The sequence below is a fragment of the Babylonia areolata genome, chromosome 6, assembly GCF_041734735.1.
Source record: "Babylonia areolata isolate BAREFJ2019XMU chromosome 6, ASM4173473v1, whole genome shotgun sequence".
NCBI classification, from domain to species: Eukaryota; Metazoa; Mollusca; class Gastropoda; order Neogastropoda; family Buccinidae; genus Babylonia; species Babylonia areolata.
In genome coordinates, this window is record NC_134881.1 from 29,122,504 (window position 1) to 29,137,503 (window position 15,000).

At 42.5% G+C, this 15,000-nt stretch overlaps 2 protein-coding genes across 2 annotated transcripts in view; both read left to right on the forward strand.

Moving 5' to 3' along the window:
• LOC143282904 (choline/ethanolamine transporter flvcr2a-like) overlaps positions 1–3,997 on the forward strand; it is a 23,644-nt gene extending 19,647 nt beyond the window's left edge. Inside the window, exon 13 of the mRNA XM_076588785.1 lies at positions 1–3,997. This exon is cut by the window's left edge and continues 146 nt beyond it. Within this exon, the coding sequence (XP_076444900.1) occupies positions 1–4 (4 nt within the window). The 3' untranslated portion in view covers positions 5–3,997.
• The window catches only part of LOC143283489 (mitochondrial pyruvate carrier 2-like), a 15,008-nt gene continuing 2,366 nt past the window's right edge, over positions 2,359–15,000 (forward strand). Inside the window, exons 1-5 of the mRNA XM_076589731.1 lie at positions 2,359–2,367; positions 7,115–7,226; positions 9,491–9,531; positions 11,379–11,463; positions 13,852–13,963. Coding sequence (XP_076445846.1) covers positions 2,359–2,367; positions 7,115–7,226; positions 9,491–9,531; positions 11,379–11,463; positions 13,852–13,963 — 359 coding nt within the window. The remainder of the gene's footprint in view (positions 2,368–7,114; positions 7,227–9,490; positions 9,532–11,378; positions 11,464–13,851; positions 13,964–15,000) is intronic.

Sequence of the window (15,000 nt, forward strand, 5' to 3'; positions counted from 1 at the left end):
TTGATTGATCAGTTAATTAATTGGACAGACAGTGCAAGCAGTGGACAAGTGGGCAGAACAGGCAAAGAGGCCTGTCTTGGCCGGTATTGTGGATATGCACATCGAGCAACACAATCTTGCAGATTGTATTGTTTTGTATTGTATTGTATTGTCTTGTCTTGTCTTGTATTGTATTGTGCTGTGCTGCGTTCCATCGCATTGCATCGTGTCGCATTGTATTGTATTGCATTGTATTGTATTGTTTTGTATTGTCGTATCGTATCGTATCGTATCGTATCGTATCGTATCGTATCGTATCGTATTTTGTCACAACAGATTTCTCTGTCTGAAATCTGTGCTGTCCTCCTAACAGCAAGAGCGCGTCACTACAGTGCATTCCGCACCTTTTTTTTTCTGCATGCAAGTGTAAGTATATTTTTCTTCAGAATTTTACCAGTGACAACCCTTTTGTCACCGTGGGTTCTTGTACGTGAGCTAAGCACATGCTACACATCATCACTCAAGGACTAGAGGAGGGGTAGGAAATACTGGCGAATGTGGGATTCAGTCCAGTGTAGTCAGATTCTGTCGCTTCCCAGGAGATCGCGTCACTCCACCACTCAGTTTACAACGTCAGTGGAGTGATGGCCTAGATGTAACGCGTCCTTCTAGGAAGCAGACAGAATCTGAGCGCACTGGTTCGAATCACGGTACAGTCGCCAGTATTTTCTCCTTCTCCTTCTCCACTAGACCTTAAGTGGTGGTCTGGTCGCTAGCCATTTGGATGAGACGATAAACCGAGGTCCCGTGTGTAGCATGCACGTAGCGCACGTAAAAGAACCAACGGCAACAAAAGGATTGTCCATGGCAAAAATCTGTAGAAACATCCACTTCGATAGGAAAACAAATGAAAAAAGAAACTGCAGGCAGGAAAAAAACACACACAAAAAAAAGAAAAAAAAAGGTGGTGCTCTCAGCATAGCGACGCGCTCTCCCTGGGGAAAGCAGCCCGAATTTCACACAGAGAAATCTGTTGTGACAAAAATTAGTAATACAATACAATACAATGCAATACAATGCAACCGTGGAGTATATTTGTTGGTTGGGGAGGGGGCTGGGGGGTGGGAGGGCGGATCATGCGCCAGAGAATCATTTCTTGACCTTATAAAGACTTTTTCTTCTTTTGCGATGATGACAATGATGATGATAATGATGATAATGGTGGTTATTATTATTATTATTTGCACCGTGTTATTGCCAATTCCTTTAATCCCAGTCGATCCCGAAATCTCCACCACCACCCCTGCCCCTACCCACACTCACACGTATACCAACTCCAGTCTAACTTCATACCCTGTCTCGTTCTCTGAAATTCAATGGAAGAACTTCTTTTGTTCTACCATGTCGTTTTTAGTTGCTCTTTGAACATCATATATCGTTTTCTACTATCGTGTGTATTTTCCAGTGCGTTGATCTGATTTGAAAAAAAAAGAAAAAAAAAAGAAAAAAGAAAAAGAAAAAAAGAAGAAGACGGAACAAAGCAAAGAAAAAATAAGCATGGGTGTAGGTGACTTCACGCACTGGTTCCATATTCATTCCATTGCCATTAGTATGTTTATATATATATATATATATTTTTTTTTTCCCCCTTGACTGCTTCAGCTGCTGTGTATGCTTGTCAGTGAAAGGCTGTCACCTCAATGAGATAACACTTGAGGTTACAGGTCAGCATGCGGGTCATCATTCTGTATTTGGACTTCGTCCTCCTCTTGGGGAATGTCCGATTTTTGTTCAGCAAAACCAATTCTACCGGTTGAAAGGACGCAAGCAGAAGTAGTTATTGAACACCAGATTCCCGTCATACTAATTTCATTCCATTAAGGTTCAGCATTCAAAGAGTTGATATGAGAGGGTTTCAGTTTCAGTTTCAGTTTCTTAAGGAGGCGTCTCTGCGTTCGGAAAACTCCATATACTTTTCACCACATCTAGGCAGATGCCTAATCAGCAGCATATAACCTAACGCGATTAGTCAGGCCTGAGTGCATGCATATATATTTGTGCACCGATCAGAGTGGATTTCTTCTGCAAAATTTTGCCAGAGAACAACGTTTTTGTTGCCGTGGTTTCTTTTTTGTGTGCTGCCTACAGGATCTCGGTTTGTCCGTCGTCTAGTCCGAATGAAGAGACGCTCAGTTTGATATTTACAATCAAACTTGGGGAGAAAGGGCGAGAGCGGGAATCGAACCCAGACCCTCACGGACACTGTATTGGCAGATGAGCGTCTTTAACCATTCAGCCACCTCCCTCCTTGAAATAAATATAAGAGAAGTTATTACGATAAGAAAAATCATTTTTGTTATCATCTCTCAAACAGGAGAAATGATAGCTGTGAGTTGACTGCATCATCTTAGTGCTTGCCAATTACCATTATTATTATCATTATTATTATTACTTACACTTTTTTTCTTTGATTTTTCCCGCTACGCATCATACAACCCTCCACCCCCACCCACCCACACACCCCCACCCTTCCTCTCCTCGCCTACCTTTTTATGAATTCATTTATTTATTTATTTATTTTTGAAACGATTACGTTCAAATTCGAAGACAACAACAGCAATACTTTGATAAATAAAAAGAAAAGTCTAAAAAAAAAAAAGTGCTTGCCAATGCCCATTATTCCCAGTGCCCGAGATGACTGCATCATCTTAGTGTTTGCCAATGCCCATCATTCCCAGTGACCGAGCTGACTATATCATCTCAGTGCTTGCCAATGCCCATCATTCCCAGTGACTGAGCTGACTGCATCATCTTAGTGTTTGCCAATGCCCATCATTCCCAGTGCCCGAGCTGACTGCATCATCTTAGTGTTTGCCAATGCCCATCATTCCCAGTGCCCGAGCTGACTATATCATCTCAGTGCTTGCCAATGCCCATTATTCCCAGTGACCGAGCTGACTATATCATCTCAGTGCTTGCCAATGCCCATCATTCCCAGTGACTGAGCTGACTGCATCATCTAAATGCTTGCCAATGCCCATCATTCCCAGTGACCGAGCTGACTATATCATCTCAGTGCTTGCCAATGCCCATCATTCCCAGTGACCGAGCTGACTATATCATCTCAGTGCTTGCCAATGCCCATCATTCCCAGTGACCGAGCTGACTATATCATCTCAGTGCTTGCCAATGCCCATTATTCCCAGTGACCGAGCTGACTGCATCATCTTAGTGCTTGCCAATGCCCATCATTCCCAGTGCCCGAGATGACTGCATCATCTCAGTGTTTGCCAATGCCCATTATTCCCAGTGACCGAGCTGACTATATCATCTCAGTGCTTGCCAATGCCCATTATTCCCAGTGACCGAGCTGACTGCATCATCTTAGCGCTTGCCAATGCCCATATTCACAGAGTGAGTTGCAGCTGATTACTATATTCGTTATGAGACGGACATACACATAGAAGGACAGAGAGACTGAGATAAAAAAAAATTTCTTAGTATGTATTTGTGTATAAAAAAAACAACAACCCTATATATTGCGTTCGCTGGAACGGTTCAATCAAAATACTTTGAAACGTGTATACATAAATTTGGAATATGAATGAATATGAATATGAATATAAAGATGTATTTTTTCTGTGACAATTCAAGGAATGTGATACATTTTGCAGGGTCTGTCGATTCTCTTGTTCTTGTCTTGTTTGTTCGCGGAAACACACACAACGTCGAAACACGCAGTTTGTATCAGTTTGTAGTGATTTTTTTTTTTTTCCAAATGCATAAAGATTATCATCTCGTGATCTTCTTGTGTTGACATGCTAAATGGATCCATTCTTTTTGCACATTCCTTTTTTTTTCTTCAAAATCATACATTTATTTCTCAAATCATCGTAAGATTTACAATCAAACATAAAATGAATTTCATCATCAACTGTGGAGTTGCGCAAAGGACATGGAGTATTAATTTTGTGGACGTACCTGGCATAAACCATTTTTGTTGGCATTAAAACCAAGAGTTCTTAATCTAAATTGTGCGAGAGAGAGAGAGAGAGAGAGAGAGAGAGAGAGAGAGAGGTCGTTTGTTGATGATTATCTGCATGTGACAGTCGAGAGTCTGTCTCTGTCTGTCTGTCAGCATCTCTCTCTCTGTCTCTCTCTGCACACACACACACACTCACACACACACTCACACAAACGAACGCATACTCACTCACTCACTTACGCACACACACACACACACACACACACACACACACACACACACACACACACACACACACAGACACCCACACACTTACACGCACACACTTACACGCACACACACATACGCACACACACACACACACACACACACACACACGCGTACAAACAAATGCACAAATGCTCGCGGGCACGCACAATTAACCACAAACCTGAACACGAAGGCCCCTTCCAAAAACCCAACCTTCATATCCATAAAAGAGCGCAGCATCTACACCCCATCATAGCAATAGTTACTTATACCTCTGACATTTTGAATACATCAGAAATAAGTATCAGTATCAGTATCAGTAGCTCAAGGAGGCGTCACTGCGCTCGGACAAATCCACATACGCTACACCACATCTGCCAAGCAGATGCCTGACCAGCATCGTAACCCAACGCGCTTAGTCAGGCCTTGAGGTAAAAACAAAACAAAACAAAAAAAAAAAAAACAAAAAAAAACAAAAACAAGAGAGGCAAGGCCTTCAAGACTCACTTGTGATACATAAAAAAAAAAATCAAAAAAAAAATCTAATCGTTAAAATGTGTTCTGTATTTGTTATTATAAAGCTTCAGGTTAAAAGAAAAAGAAAAAAGAAATAAAAAGTCCTAACGGCAGATTCGAACCCCGCGTGTTCGGGTGAGAAGAAACAGTCTTACCTATTACACTATCGTGGCTCCTTAGCTGACGTTCAAAACATTTAAACGTTTTTTTAAACGGCGATAAATCGATTGCGGTATTCGCATTGAGAACGATGTTTAAATCATATTATTCTGGTGTATCTTGGGCATTAAAAAAAATCTTTAAGGGCAATTCAAAATTCTTTTTAAGTCCGCGGTAAAAGAGACGTGACTATCGCCGCAATCACACTGCAACAGTTAGCCGTTTTCTCTGGATCTAGATAGAGGTACACGTTTAGTCACACCCGGTTGACACGGTCGATTCAATTTCTCTTTTATGTTCATTCTAGTTTATAGTTTTCAAGTTGATATAAAAATTGAGTATTTTGTTAAACTAATAACATGTAAAGCCAAGTACAAGTACTTCTAAACGTCGTATGAAGTGAAAAGGACTTCATTTTAAGAAAAGTCAAGACTGGAAATTTTTAAGTTTCATCAATTCAAGGGTATTAACTCTCATGGTTTATTTTTAACTGTGAATTCCGACTGATTCTGTGGATATTTTTATGGCAGTTTGGGGCATAATCCAGTAAGTGATGAGGCGTGCACAAATCTTTCTCTGAATAAATATTTAACGGTCTCCTTCTCCAACTTTCCATCACATGTTATCGTGTATTGTCGATTGAATATAGGATTGGACGGGCAGGTCAATAACTTGAAACAGAATGGCGTCGTTTGCGTTCGCGAAGAATATGAGCACGGGCTTTGGGCTTTGAATATGTATAAATATGTGTACGCAATTAATTTTTGCCCATGACCTTCAGGGCTTAGCCAATAGATCTATAAAGTCCACTTGTGTATTGATTTGAGTATTTTCCGAAAAAGACCACTTGGGCGAATGAACATTGTGAAAGCCCTGTACACTGAGAGTAAAACACACAAGCTTTTTATGTACTGAGTATAATTTCAAAATGTAATGTTTAAGATGAGAAAGATCAGTTTAAAGCAAATTAAGCCCCCTAGCATTAATTACAGATTAATTTCCCTTTTTTACTATCTGCACCAAAGACATGCAAAATATAACTTCCATGTTTAGCAAAAGAAGTTCCTGTTTGAACAAAAAATGATAAAAATGACTGCTCTTGCTGTTGTGGTCAGAATATCAGATCAAAGTGCCAAGTTTAGAGAATTAAAAAAAAAAAAAAATATATATAACAGTAAATCCAGTTTGCATATAACTGGCTTCTTTTTTATTTTTTGTGCCCATCCCAAATACGCAATATTGTTTTAAACAGGATGACTGGGAAGAACTGAATTTTTCCTATTTTTATGCCAAATTTGGTGTCAACTGACATAGTATTTGCAGAGAAAATTGCAATGTTAAAGTTTACCACGGACACACACACACACACACACACACACACAACCGAGCACGGTTAAAACACAGACTCACTTTGTTTACACAAGTGAGTAAACAAATCATCAAATATAACCCCAATCAGAAATAAACCCCAATCAAAGTGGCCATACACAGTACCTATAGACGGGTGACGAACAACTGATTCTACCTTTGACATTAATTCTGCAGATTTAAAGAAAGACGATGACCCTGCTTTCACTTCTTTTGTTGAATCTCATACAAAATGAGATCCATCAAAATCACCATAAAGTATACACAGATGGTCCAATACTTGACAACAAGTAGGTTGGGGAAACATTTATCATATTCCATCTTGAAAAGTAGAGAGGCACTAATTAACATACTGGTAAATAGTTACCGCGATATTCATAACAGAACTTAATTAGGCTTGTGGCTATATTAATTCAATGGGATCAAACCATCTACTCAATCTTCCTATTACTAATATTCAGGTGATATTCGGTGTTGATTCTCATTTTCTGTTACAAGCGTTGAAATCATTTTGGTCCTAATTTGAAAACAGGAGGAGAACGTGTGATTGGAATTTACATCTGAAAAAAGTGGAAAAAAAAGAAAAGAAAAAGAAAAAAGAAAATAAAAGAAAAGAGCTGGAGAACTTTGCTGCCGAATTCCTTTTTTTTGATGTAACCGGTTAATAAAAAACTCTCTCTCTCTCTCTCTCTCTCTCTCTCTCTTTGTTTTTTTGGTTTTATTTTTGGATTAACCGGTTACATCAAAAAAAGGAATTCGGCAGCAAAGTTCTCCAGCTTATCTCTTTCTTTGTACCACGCCACACTCTGCTTTTTGTTGATTTCTGTGGTAGATTATACAAACCAGAAAGTGTTCTAGAAGTTCTACAAAATTAATGAAGCGAAAATTGCTGCAATGTACCACACCATGATGTCAATACTGGACAAATTTGTTCCAAGACCACTTACACCACTCTGGAATCACCCTGCAGGTAAAGGTTTTGTGAGTAGATCTGAGAAAAATATTGCTCAGCCTATGGGAATAAAAATGGAAGCAGAGTTCTCATGGAACTTGTTTGTATCTGTGTCTGCGCTTCCTTGCTTCTCAAATAAGATCCTTGTTCGTTGGTTTGTTTGTTTATTTGGTAATGTTCAACTTTAGAATACTAAACTCAGGGGGGCTGTTTAGACGAAAAACAAAGGGTGTCTTAGGCTCACCTCGATGCGCTAAGTTGAATGGAACCCTCAGCTAAGCTGTACGACCACTACTTTCCCATGAAACTGCGACAATTTTATACACAGTAAGTTCAGCCGATCACAGCCAGAGCAACCACCTGCAAGCCATTTTAACTGCTGATCACCCACGTGATCAGCAGTCAAAATGGCGTGCAGGTGGGGAAGGAGTACTCAGCTTACTGTGTATTTGTCGCAGTTTCATGGGAAAGGAGTGGTCCTAGAGCTTAGCTGAGGGTTCCATTCAACTCAGCGCATCGAGGTGAGCCTAAAACACCCTTTGTTTTTCGTCTAAACAGCCCCCCCTGAGTTTAGTATTCTAAAGTTTTTTTCTGTTCCTTTCGGCTACCAGCAACCTTTTGTTCATCAGATCTATTATTATAATTACTGTTATTATCATTATTATAATCAATTTTGTTTTTGTTTTGTTTTGTTTTGAGAAACTCAGTTTGGGGTCTGGGTTGAGATTTCAGGTTGGCTCTGGATATTGGTGTCAATAGGAAAGAGACTGGGAGTATACAGCTCATGAAGAAGAAGAAGAAGGAGAAGAAGAAGTAGTAGAAGTAGTAGTAGTAGTAAAAGAAGAAGAAGAAGTATTGATAACACAAAGGAGAATAGATCTGGGCAAAGTTACATTTGACTGAAAGTCAAAGGCTAGTGTGAAAATATGTAATCTAAGAAGGAAAACAAAAAGAAGGATAGGGAGGACGAGAGACAGAAGTGGGAGGAGGAGGAGGAGGAGGAGGATGGAGAAGGAGAATGACTATCGATTTGTGTTAAAAAACACAAAAAATAGATCTGAACATTCTTTACATTCAATGTCATTGCCGAAGGCCAATCCGAAAAAGAACGAAAGAAAGAAAGGTAGAAAGGTAGAAAGTAAGAAAGAAGAAGAAGAAGAAGATTGTGACGAAGAAGAAGGAGGAGAACAAGACGACGACGATGAAAACGTTTAACTAACGGAATAATTCAAAAAGCCAAGTCAGAACAACAGATTTTGAAAGATGAACCATTTGCATCTAACTTCGCAGTTTTACTGAACTTCTGGATATAACCCTCCTAGATCTAACGCGCGCGCGCACGTATGTGTGTGTGTGTGTGTGTGTGTGTGTGTGGAGGAGGAATTTTGTTTAATGTCCCGTCACACATATCGGTGATTGAAAGATATTGTGTGTGTGTGTGTGTGTGTGTGCACCAGTTTGTTGAAGGTTTTGTGCCAAGCCCCCCCCCCGCCGACCCCCTTTTTTTTGTTTGTTGCTACTTATTTTATTTCAATCATTTACCTTCCATGTACTTTTCATCTTTTAATTTTTCTGTTACCGTTTAATACACTCGCTTTATATTTCCTGAAAGTTCAATGCTTTTATTACATACCTATGGCATGCTCTCCCAAGGCCGGACCAGTAGTATGGGTCTATGCAACGGTCAGGTATCTTCTTCCTTAAAAAAAAAAAAGAAAAAAAAGAAGAAGCTGATTTGGTGGGGTAGGGTGTATGGATCAGTCATCACGTTCTGATGTTCGTTTTTTTGACAGACAAACTGAAGGCCATGACTGTATCTTTTTTTTTTTTCACTCACAAGAAAGCTTATGAAAGCGAATCACCACACGCTAAGCAGGTTTGACCTAGCCAATGTTAGAAGTTAGTCTTGGTCTATTCCGTTATGCTACAATCAGTGTGGCACGGATGGATTTAATTAAGTGACTGCATTCTCCACAATTTGTGAACAAAAAAAAGTTACTGCGATCCCAAGAAGAGGATGCCCAGATCATGAAAACTGCCTTTTACAGCCTCACCTTACCGTATGTAAGCTCAGTGTCATCTCTGAGCAGTGAGTAAGTTGTCAGCCCTTCACTGACAAACGTATTCGCTAGCAGCATTCAATGGTTTATATATATATATATGTGTGTGATTATATTCAACGCTTCTACAATCTCACCTTCACCCGATCACACATTAAAGCAATGTCCCCCCCGACCCCCCACCTCGCCCCCCCACCCACCCCACAAATCCCCTTTTTTCAGGTCCCAAGACGATCTTCTTTTGGGCTCCGCTAGCAAAATGGGTAACGGTTCCTGTGACTGCTACTGTCCATCCGCCTGTCCTATTGTTCCTCTGCTTGTTGTTATACATGCTGCAGTTGTTCTTGTTGTCGTCGTTGTTGTTCATACCATTATTGTCGTTTCTTCTTCTCCACAACTACCACCACCACCACCATCATCATCTTCTTCTCGTTTGCCTCCTCATACTCCATACGTATGTACCTGTGTACATGTGTGTGCAAGCGCGCGCGCACCTCTCTCTCTCTCTCTCTCTGTGTGTGTGTGTGTGTGTGTGTGTGTGTGTGTGTGTGTGTGTGTGTGTGTGTGTGTGTGTTCAGTAGACATGCATTCGCGTGTTCGTGTAACTGCGGTCACGCGCTTGTGCGCGAGCATGCGGATACACAATGCAGGGGAAATTGTGCTTTGTTGGTGAATACTTACGCGACATTAAAAGATATATATCTTCATTTACATACGTCTAATAAACGCGTGCACATTTTTCCACAGTGGTTGTTTATCCTTTTTTCACGTGTCTTTAATTAACTACTCTCGTATTCTAACTGAATACAAGAAAGATAGTGGTCGAACCGTGAGCAGTGGATTTACATTAGATTACATTTTGTAACAACGGATTTCTCTGTGTGAAATTAGAGCTGCTTTTGATGGGAAGAGCGTGTCGCCACACTGCAGCGCCACCTATATATCTTTTTCCTTTAAAAATTTTTTTTTTCCCTCTCTGCAAGTGTAACTGATTTACTATTAAGTCACTCAGTACGGCCAGTCCTCTCTTCTCCTCCACACAAACCCTCGGTTTCTGTCTGAATGACCCAACCTTTAGCTTCCGTCGTCAGAATTGTGGTATTCTTTGTCAACATTCACCTCTTCAGTATAAGAGCCTTCCGCTTGCAATATTTTGATGATGGTAATTGGGCTGAAACGCTGTTAACGTCGTCTCTTTCGCCGTTCGTATGGAGAGAGTTAAAGCGGAATTTTTCTGCAGAATTTGTCAGGGACAGCCTCTTTGTGTTACCGTACGTTCTTCTTTGTGCGCTAAGTGCATGCTGCAACACTGGATCTCGGTTTACCATGTCATCCGAAAGACATATAGATAGATGGATAGAGAGACATATAGATATTTATCTATCTGTCTATCTATCTATCTATATGGTGATCAGGGGTCGAGACCTCACTTTGGCATGGTGTTGTGTCTATGTCCTTGGGAAAGACACTTTACTCCGAGTTTCCAGACCCCACCTTGGTGTGAATGGCTAACCTGACATCGGCTGGGTGGGGAGGGGGGTGGGGGTGGGGGTGGGGGTAGGGGGAGGGTGGGGAGGTGGGGAAGTATTGAAATGGCGGAAGGAGAGGATTGGGACCTCCAGACGTCCTTCCTACACAGAGTTCCAGTAGACACAGTGAACGTGAATTCACTGCCCCGGTGTGTAAAGAGCTGTGGTACCATTACTAACTTTCTTACTTGCTGCCCACTGGCATCTTCTGACGTAGGGTAGCAACGGATAACCGCCACCCATATTTGTTTTGGACCAGACTCTATCCTCGAAAACGGAGTATGGCTGCCTACATGGCGGGGTAAAAAAAACGGTCATACACGTAAAAGCCCACTCGTGTACATAAGAGTGAACGTGGGAGTTGCAGCCCACGAACGAAGAAGAAGACGAAGAAGACGAAGAAGACGAAGAAGAAGAAGAAGAAGGACCAGATTCTGAAGGGTACCCCAGGTTTGCTTCAGGGTCTTGAGTTCAAGTCTTGAGTTCCTAGGACCTAAAGCCGTTTTTTTTGTTTGTTTGTTTTGTTTTTAGCATGAATATCGTTTGGGTGCCCGTGTGGTGTTTCCATTTTGTGTGTGCAGCTTTTGGTGCTGGCTGGTATCAATGACGTAAAAAGACCGGTGGAGAAAGTTAGTCTGCTTCAGTCACAGGCGCTGATGCTCACTGGTCAGTTGCTTTGTATGGTGTAATCATAATGATAATCACAGTAATGATAGTAGTAGTTGTAGTGAGTAGTAGGTAGTAGGTAGTAGTGGTAGCAATAGTGGAAGTAAAAAATGATAATGGTGATACAGAAGAAAAAAGAAGAAGAAAGAATCATGATGATAACGATATTTGATAGTAATAATAATAACTTAATTTACATAGTGTTATGTGCTGTCCACCTGCGTACATAACTTCCCACCCACACACCTACCAACCTACTTACCTACCTAACTTCCTACCTACATAACTACCCTCCTACCTACCTACTTCCCCACCTGCCGACTTCCCTACACTCTTACCTACCTACTCACTCACCTGCCCACGCACCTACCAACCCACCTACTTAACTACCTTCCTACCTTCCTACTTACCCATCAGCTCATCTACCTTCCTCCTTACCAACCTGCCTAGTTACTTACTATCTGTCTACCTGATTTACCATCTACCTACTCACCTACCTACCTATCTACCTACTCACCTATCTGTTCACCCACCCACCGACCAAGCTACCTACTTAACTAATTACCTATACACCCACCCACCCACCCACCGACATGCCTTGCTCTTCAAATTGAATTATTACCATTATGATTATATCATGTTTATGCCCTTCTTATGTAGTGTTAGTACTGTGTAGTCTTGTTATTGTTATCCTCGAAAATGAACAACTTGGTCTTGTCTAGTTTTGTCTTGTCTTGTCTTGTCTAGTTCTGTCCTGCCCTGTCTTGACCTTTAATGTTTTCTCCTGTCTTGTTCTAATCTGACTTTATATGAATGACTTGTCTTGACCTGTTCTGTGATGAATTTGCCCTACCGTATCCTAACTTTAAATTAAATGTCCTGACCTTACATGCCCTGCCCTATTCCTGTCTCCCTTGTCCTGTCCTGTTCTTACTGTTCATGTCATGCCCTGCCCTGTCCCCGACTTTTCATGCCCGTTGGTGTCCTTTCAGTGCCTTGTCCTGTCCTGTCCTGCCCTTGTCTTCACTACCCTGTCCTGTCCCTACGTTTAATGTCCTGTCCTTGTCCTCCTTGCACTCTCATGTACCGCCACGTCTTCCCTGTCCTGTCCTGACCTTTAATGTCCTGTCCTGCCCTGTCCTTGTCCTTGCCCTCTCATGTACCGCCATGCCTTCCCTGCCCTGTCCTGACTTTTAATGTCCTGTCCTGTCCTTGTCCTAGCCCTCTGAGGTACCGCCTTTGTCTTCCCTGCCCTGTCCTGACTTTTAATGTCCTGTCCTGTCCTGTCCTTGTCCTTGCCCTCTGATGTACCGCCTTTTCTTCCCTGTCCTGTCCTGACTTTTAATGTCCTGTCCTGTCTGTCCTTGAGCCTTTGCTGACCGCTTCTGATGTCCTGTCCTGACTTTTAATGTCCTGTCCTGTCCTGTCCTTGTCCTTGCCCTCTGATGTACCGCCATGTCTTCCCTGTCCTGTCCTGACTTTTAATGTCCTGTCCTGTCCTTGTCCTTGTCCTTGCCCTCTGATGTACCGCCTTTTCTTCCCTGTCCTGTCCTGACTTTTAATGTCCTGTCCTGTCCTGTCCTTGTCCTTGCCCTCTGATGTACCGCCTTTTCTTCCCTGTCCTGTCCTGACTTTTAATGTCCTGTCCTGTCCTTGTCCTTGTCCTTGCCCTCTGATGTACCGCCCTTGTCTTCCCTGCCCTGTCCTGACTTTTAATGTCCTGTCCTGTTCTTTCCTGTCGTGTCCAAACTTTCCATATCCGTTATCGTCTCCTGTCCTGGGTTTCAACGTCTTACCCTGTGCTGTCCTGCCCTTGTCTTCCTGGTCCTGTTTTACTTGTCCTGACTTTCCACGTCCTACCCAGCCGTGTCCTGACTCTCGATACCTTGTCCTGCTCTGTTTACTGTCTTGTCTTATCCTGCCCTGTCTTGCCCAGCCCTGTTCTGTTCAGTCCTGCCCTGCTCTGCCCTGCCTGCCCTTTCCTGCCCTGTCCTGTCCTGTCCTGTCGTGTGACTTGTCTTTCTCTCCCCTGCCCAGTCTATCCCAGTCTTGTTTTGTTCTGTCCTGCCCTGTCCTGTCCTGTGCCTAGTATTTTTCTGCCCTGCCCTGCCCTGCCCTGCCCTGCCCTGTCGTGTGACTTGTCTTTCTCTCCCCTGCCCTGTCTATCCCAGTCTTGTTTTGTTCTGTCCTGCCCTGTCCTGTCCTATCCTGTGCCTAGTTTTTCTCTGCTCTGCCCTGTCCTGTCCTGTGCCATGTTTTTCTGCCCTGCCCTGTGCCTTGTCTTTCCCTGCCCTGTCTTGCCCTAGCCTGCCTGCCCTGCCCTGCCCTGTCTTTTCAGGTCTTGCATTGTCCATACAGCCTGACGAACATGTTGACACTATTGCCCAGGTTTCGTCTGGTCGCGTTACTCCCTGGTGATCATCCCCAAGAACTACAGTCTCTTCGCCGTCAACTTCACTGTTGGGCTGGTGGGCATCTACCAGTCGCTCCGTGTCATAAAGTCAGTACTGTTCTGGACTGTTTGTTGCTGTTTGTATGCTGTTCTCTTCCGGGGTGTTTGTTGCTGTTTTTATGCTGTTCTCTTCCGGGGTGTTTGTTGCTGTTTGTATGCTGTTCTCTTCCGGGGTGTTTGTTACCGCTTTTATGCTGTTCTCTTCCGGGGTGTTTGTTACCGTTTTTATGCTGTTCTCTTCTGGGGTGTTTGTTACCGTTTTTATGCTGTTCTCTTCTGGGCTGTTGCTGTTTTTATGCTGTTCTCTTCTGGGCTGTTGCTGTTTTTATGCTGTTCTCTTCTGGGCTGTTGCTGTTTTTATGCTGTTCTCTTCCGGGGTATTTGTTACCGTTTTTATGCTGTTCTCTTCTGGGGTATTTGTTGCTGTTTTTATGCTGTTCTCTTCTGCATCTGGGGTATTTGTTACTGTTTTTATGCTGTTCTCTTCTGGGCTGTTGCTGTTTTTATGCTGTTCTCTTCTGGGCTGTTGCTGTTTTTATGCTGTTCTCTTCTGGGATGTTGCTGTTTTTATGCTGTTCTCTTCTGGGCTCTTTGTTGCTGTTTATGCTGTTCTCTTTTGGGGTATTTGTTGCTGTTTTATGCTGTTCTCTTTGTTGCTGCTTTTTTTTATGCTGTTCTCTTTTTTTGGAGGATGGCGGGGGAGGGGTGGTGGGGACATAAATCAGAAAATCAGGTATCTACTCATTGCAAACCGAACTCTAAGACTATCAATCAATGATAATCAATCAGTCAGTCAGTCAGTCAGTCAGTAAGTCAGTCAGTCAATAATCCCCACTGATTCCCGAGTTCAGACTCGATATGTCAGATCTGGAGAGTTATGAAACGCACACACTCCACACCGCACCGCACCTCACACACACACACACACACACACACTCTCTCTCTCTCTCTCTTTCTCTGTGTCTCGGTCTGTCTGTCTGTCTGTGTCTGTCTCTTTGTCTGTCTCTCTCCCTCTTCCTTTTCCCGCTTTCACCCCACCCCCCTTTCTCTCTCTGAATCAAATCAAATCAAGTGACTATATAAGT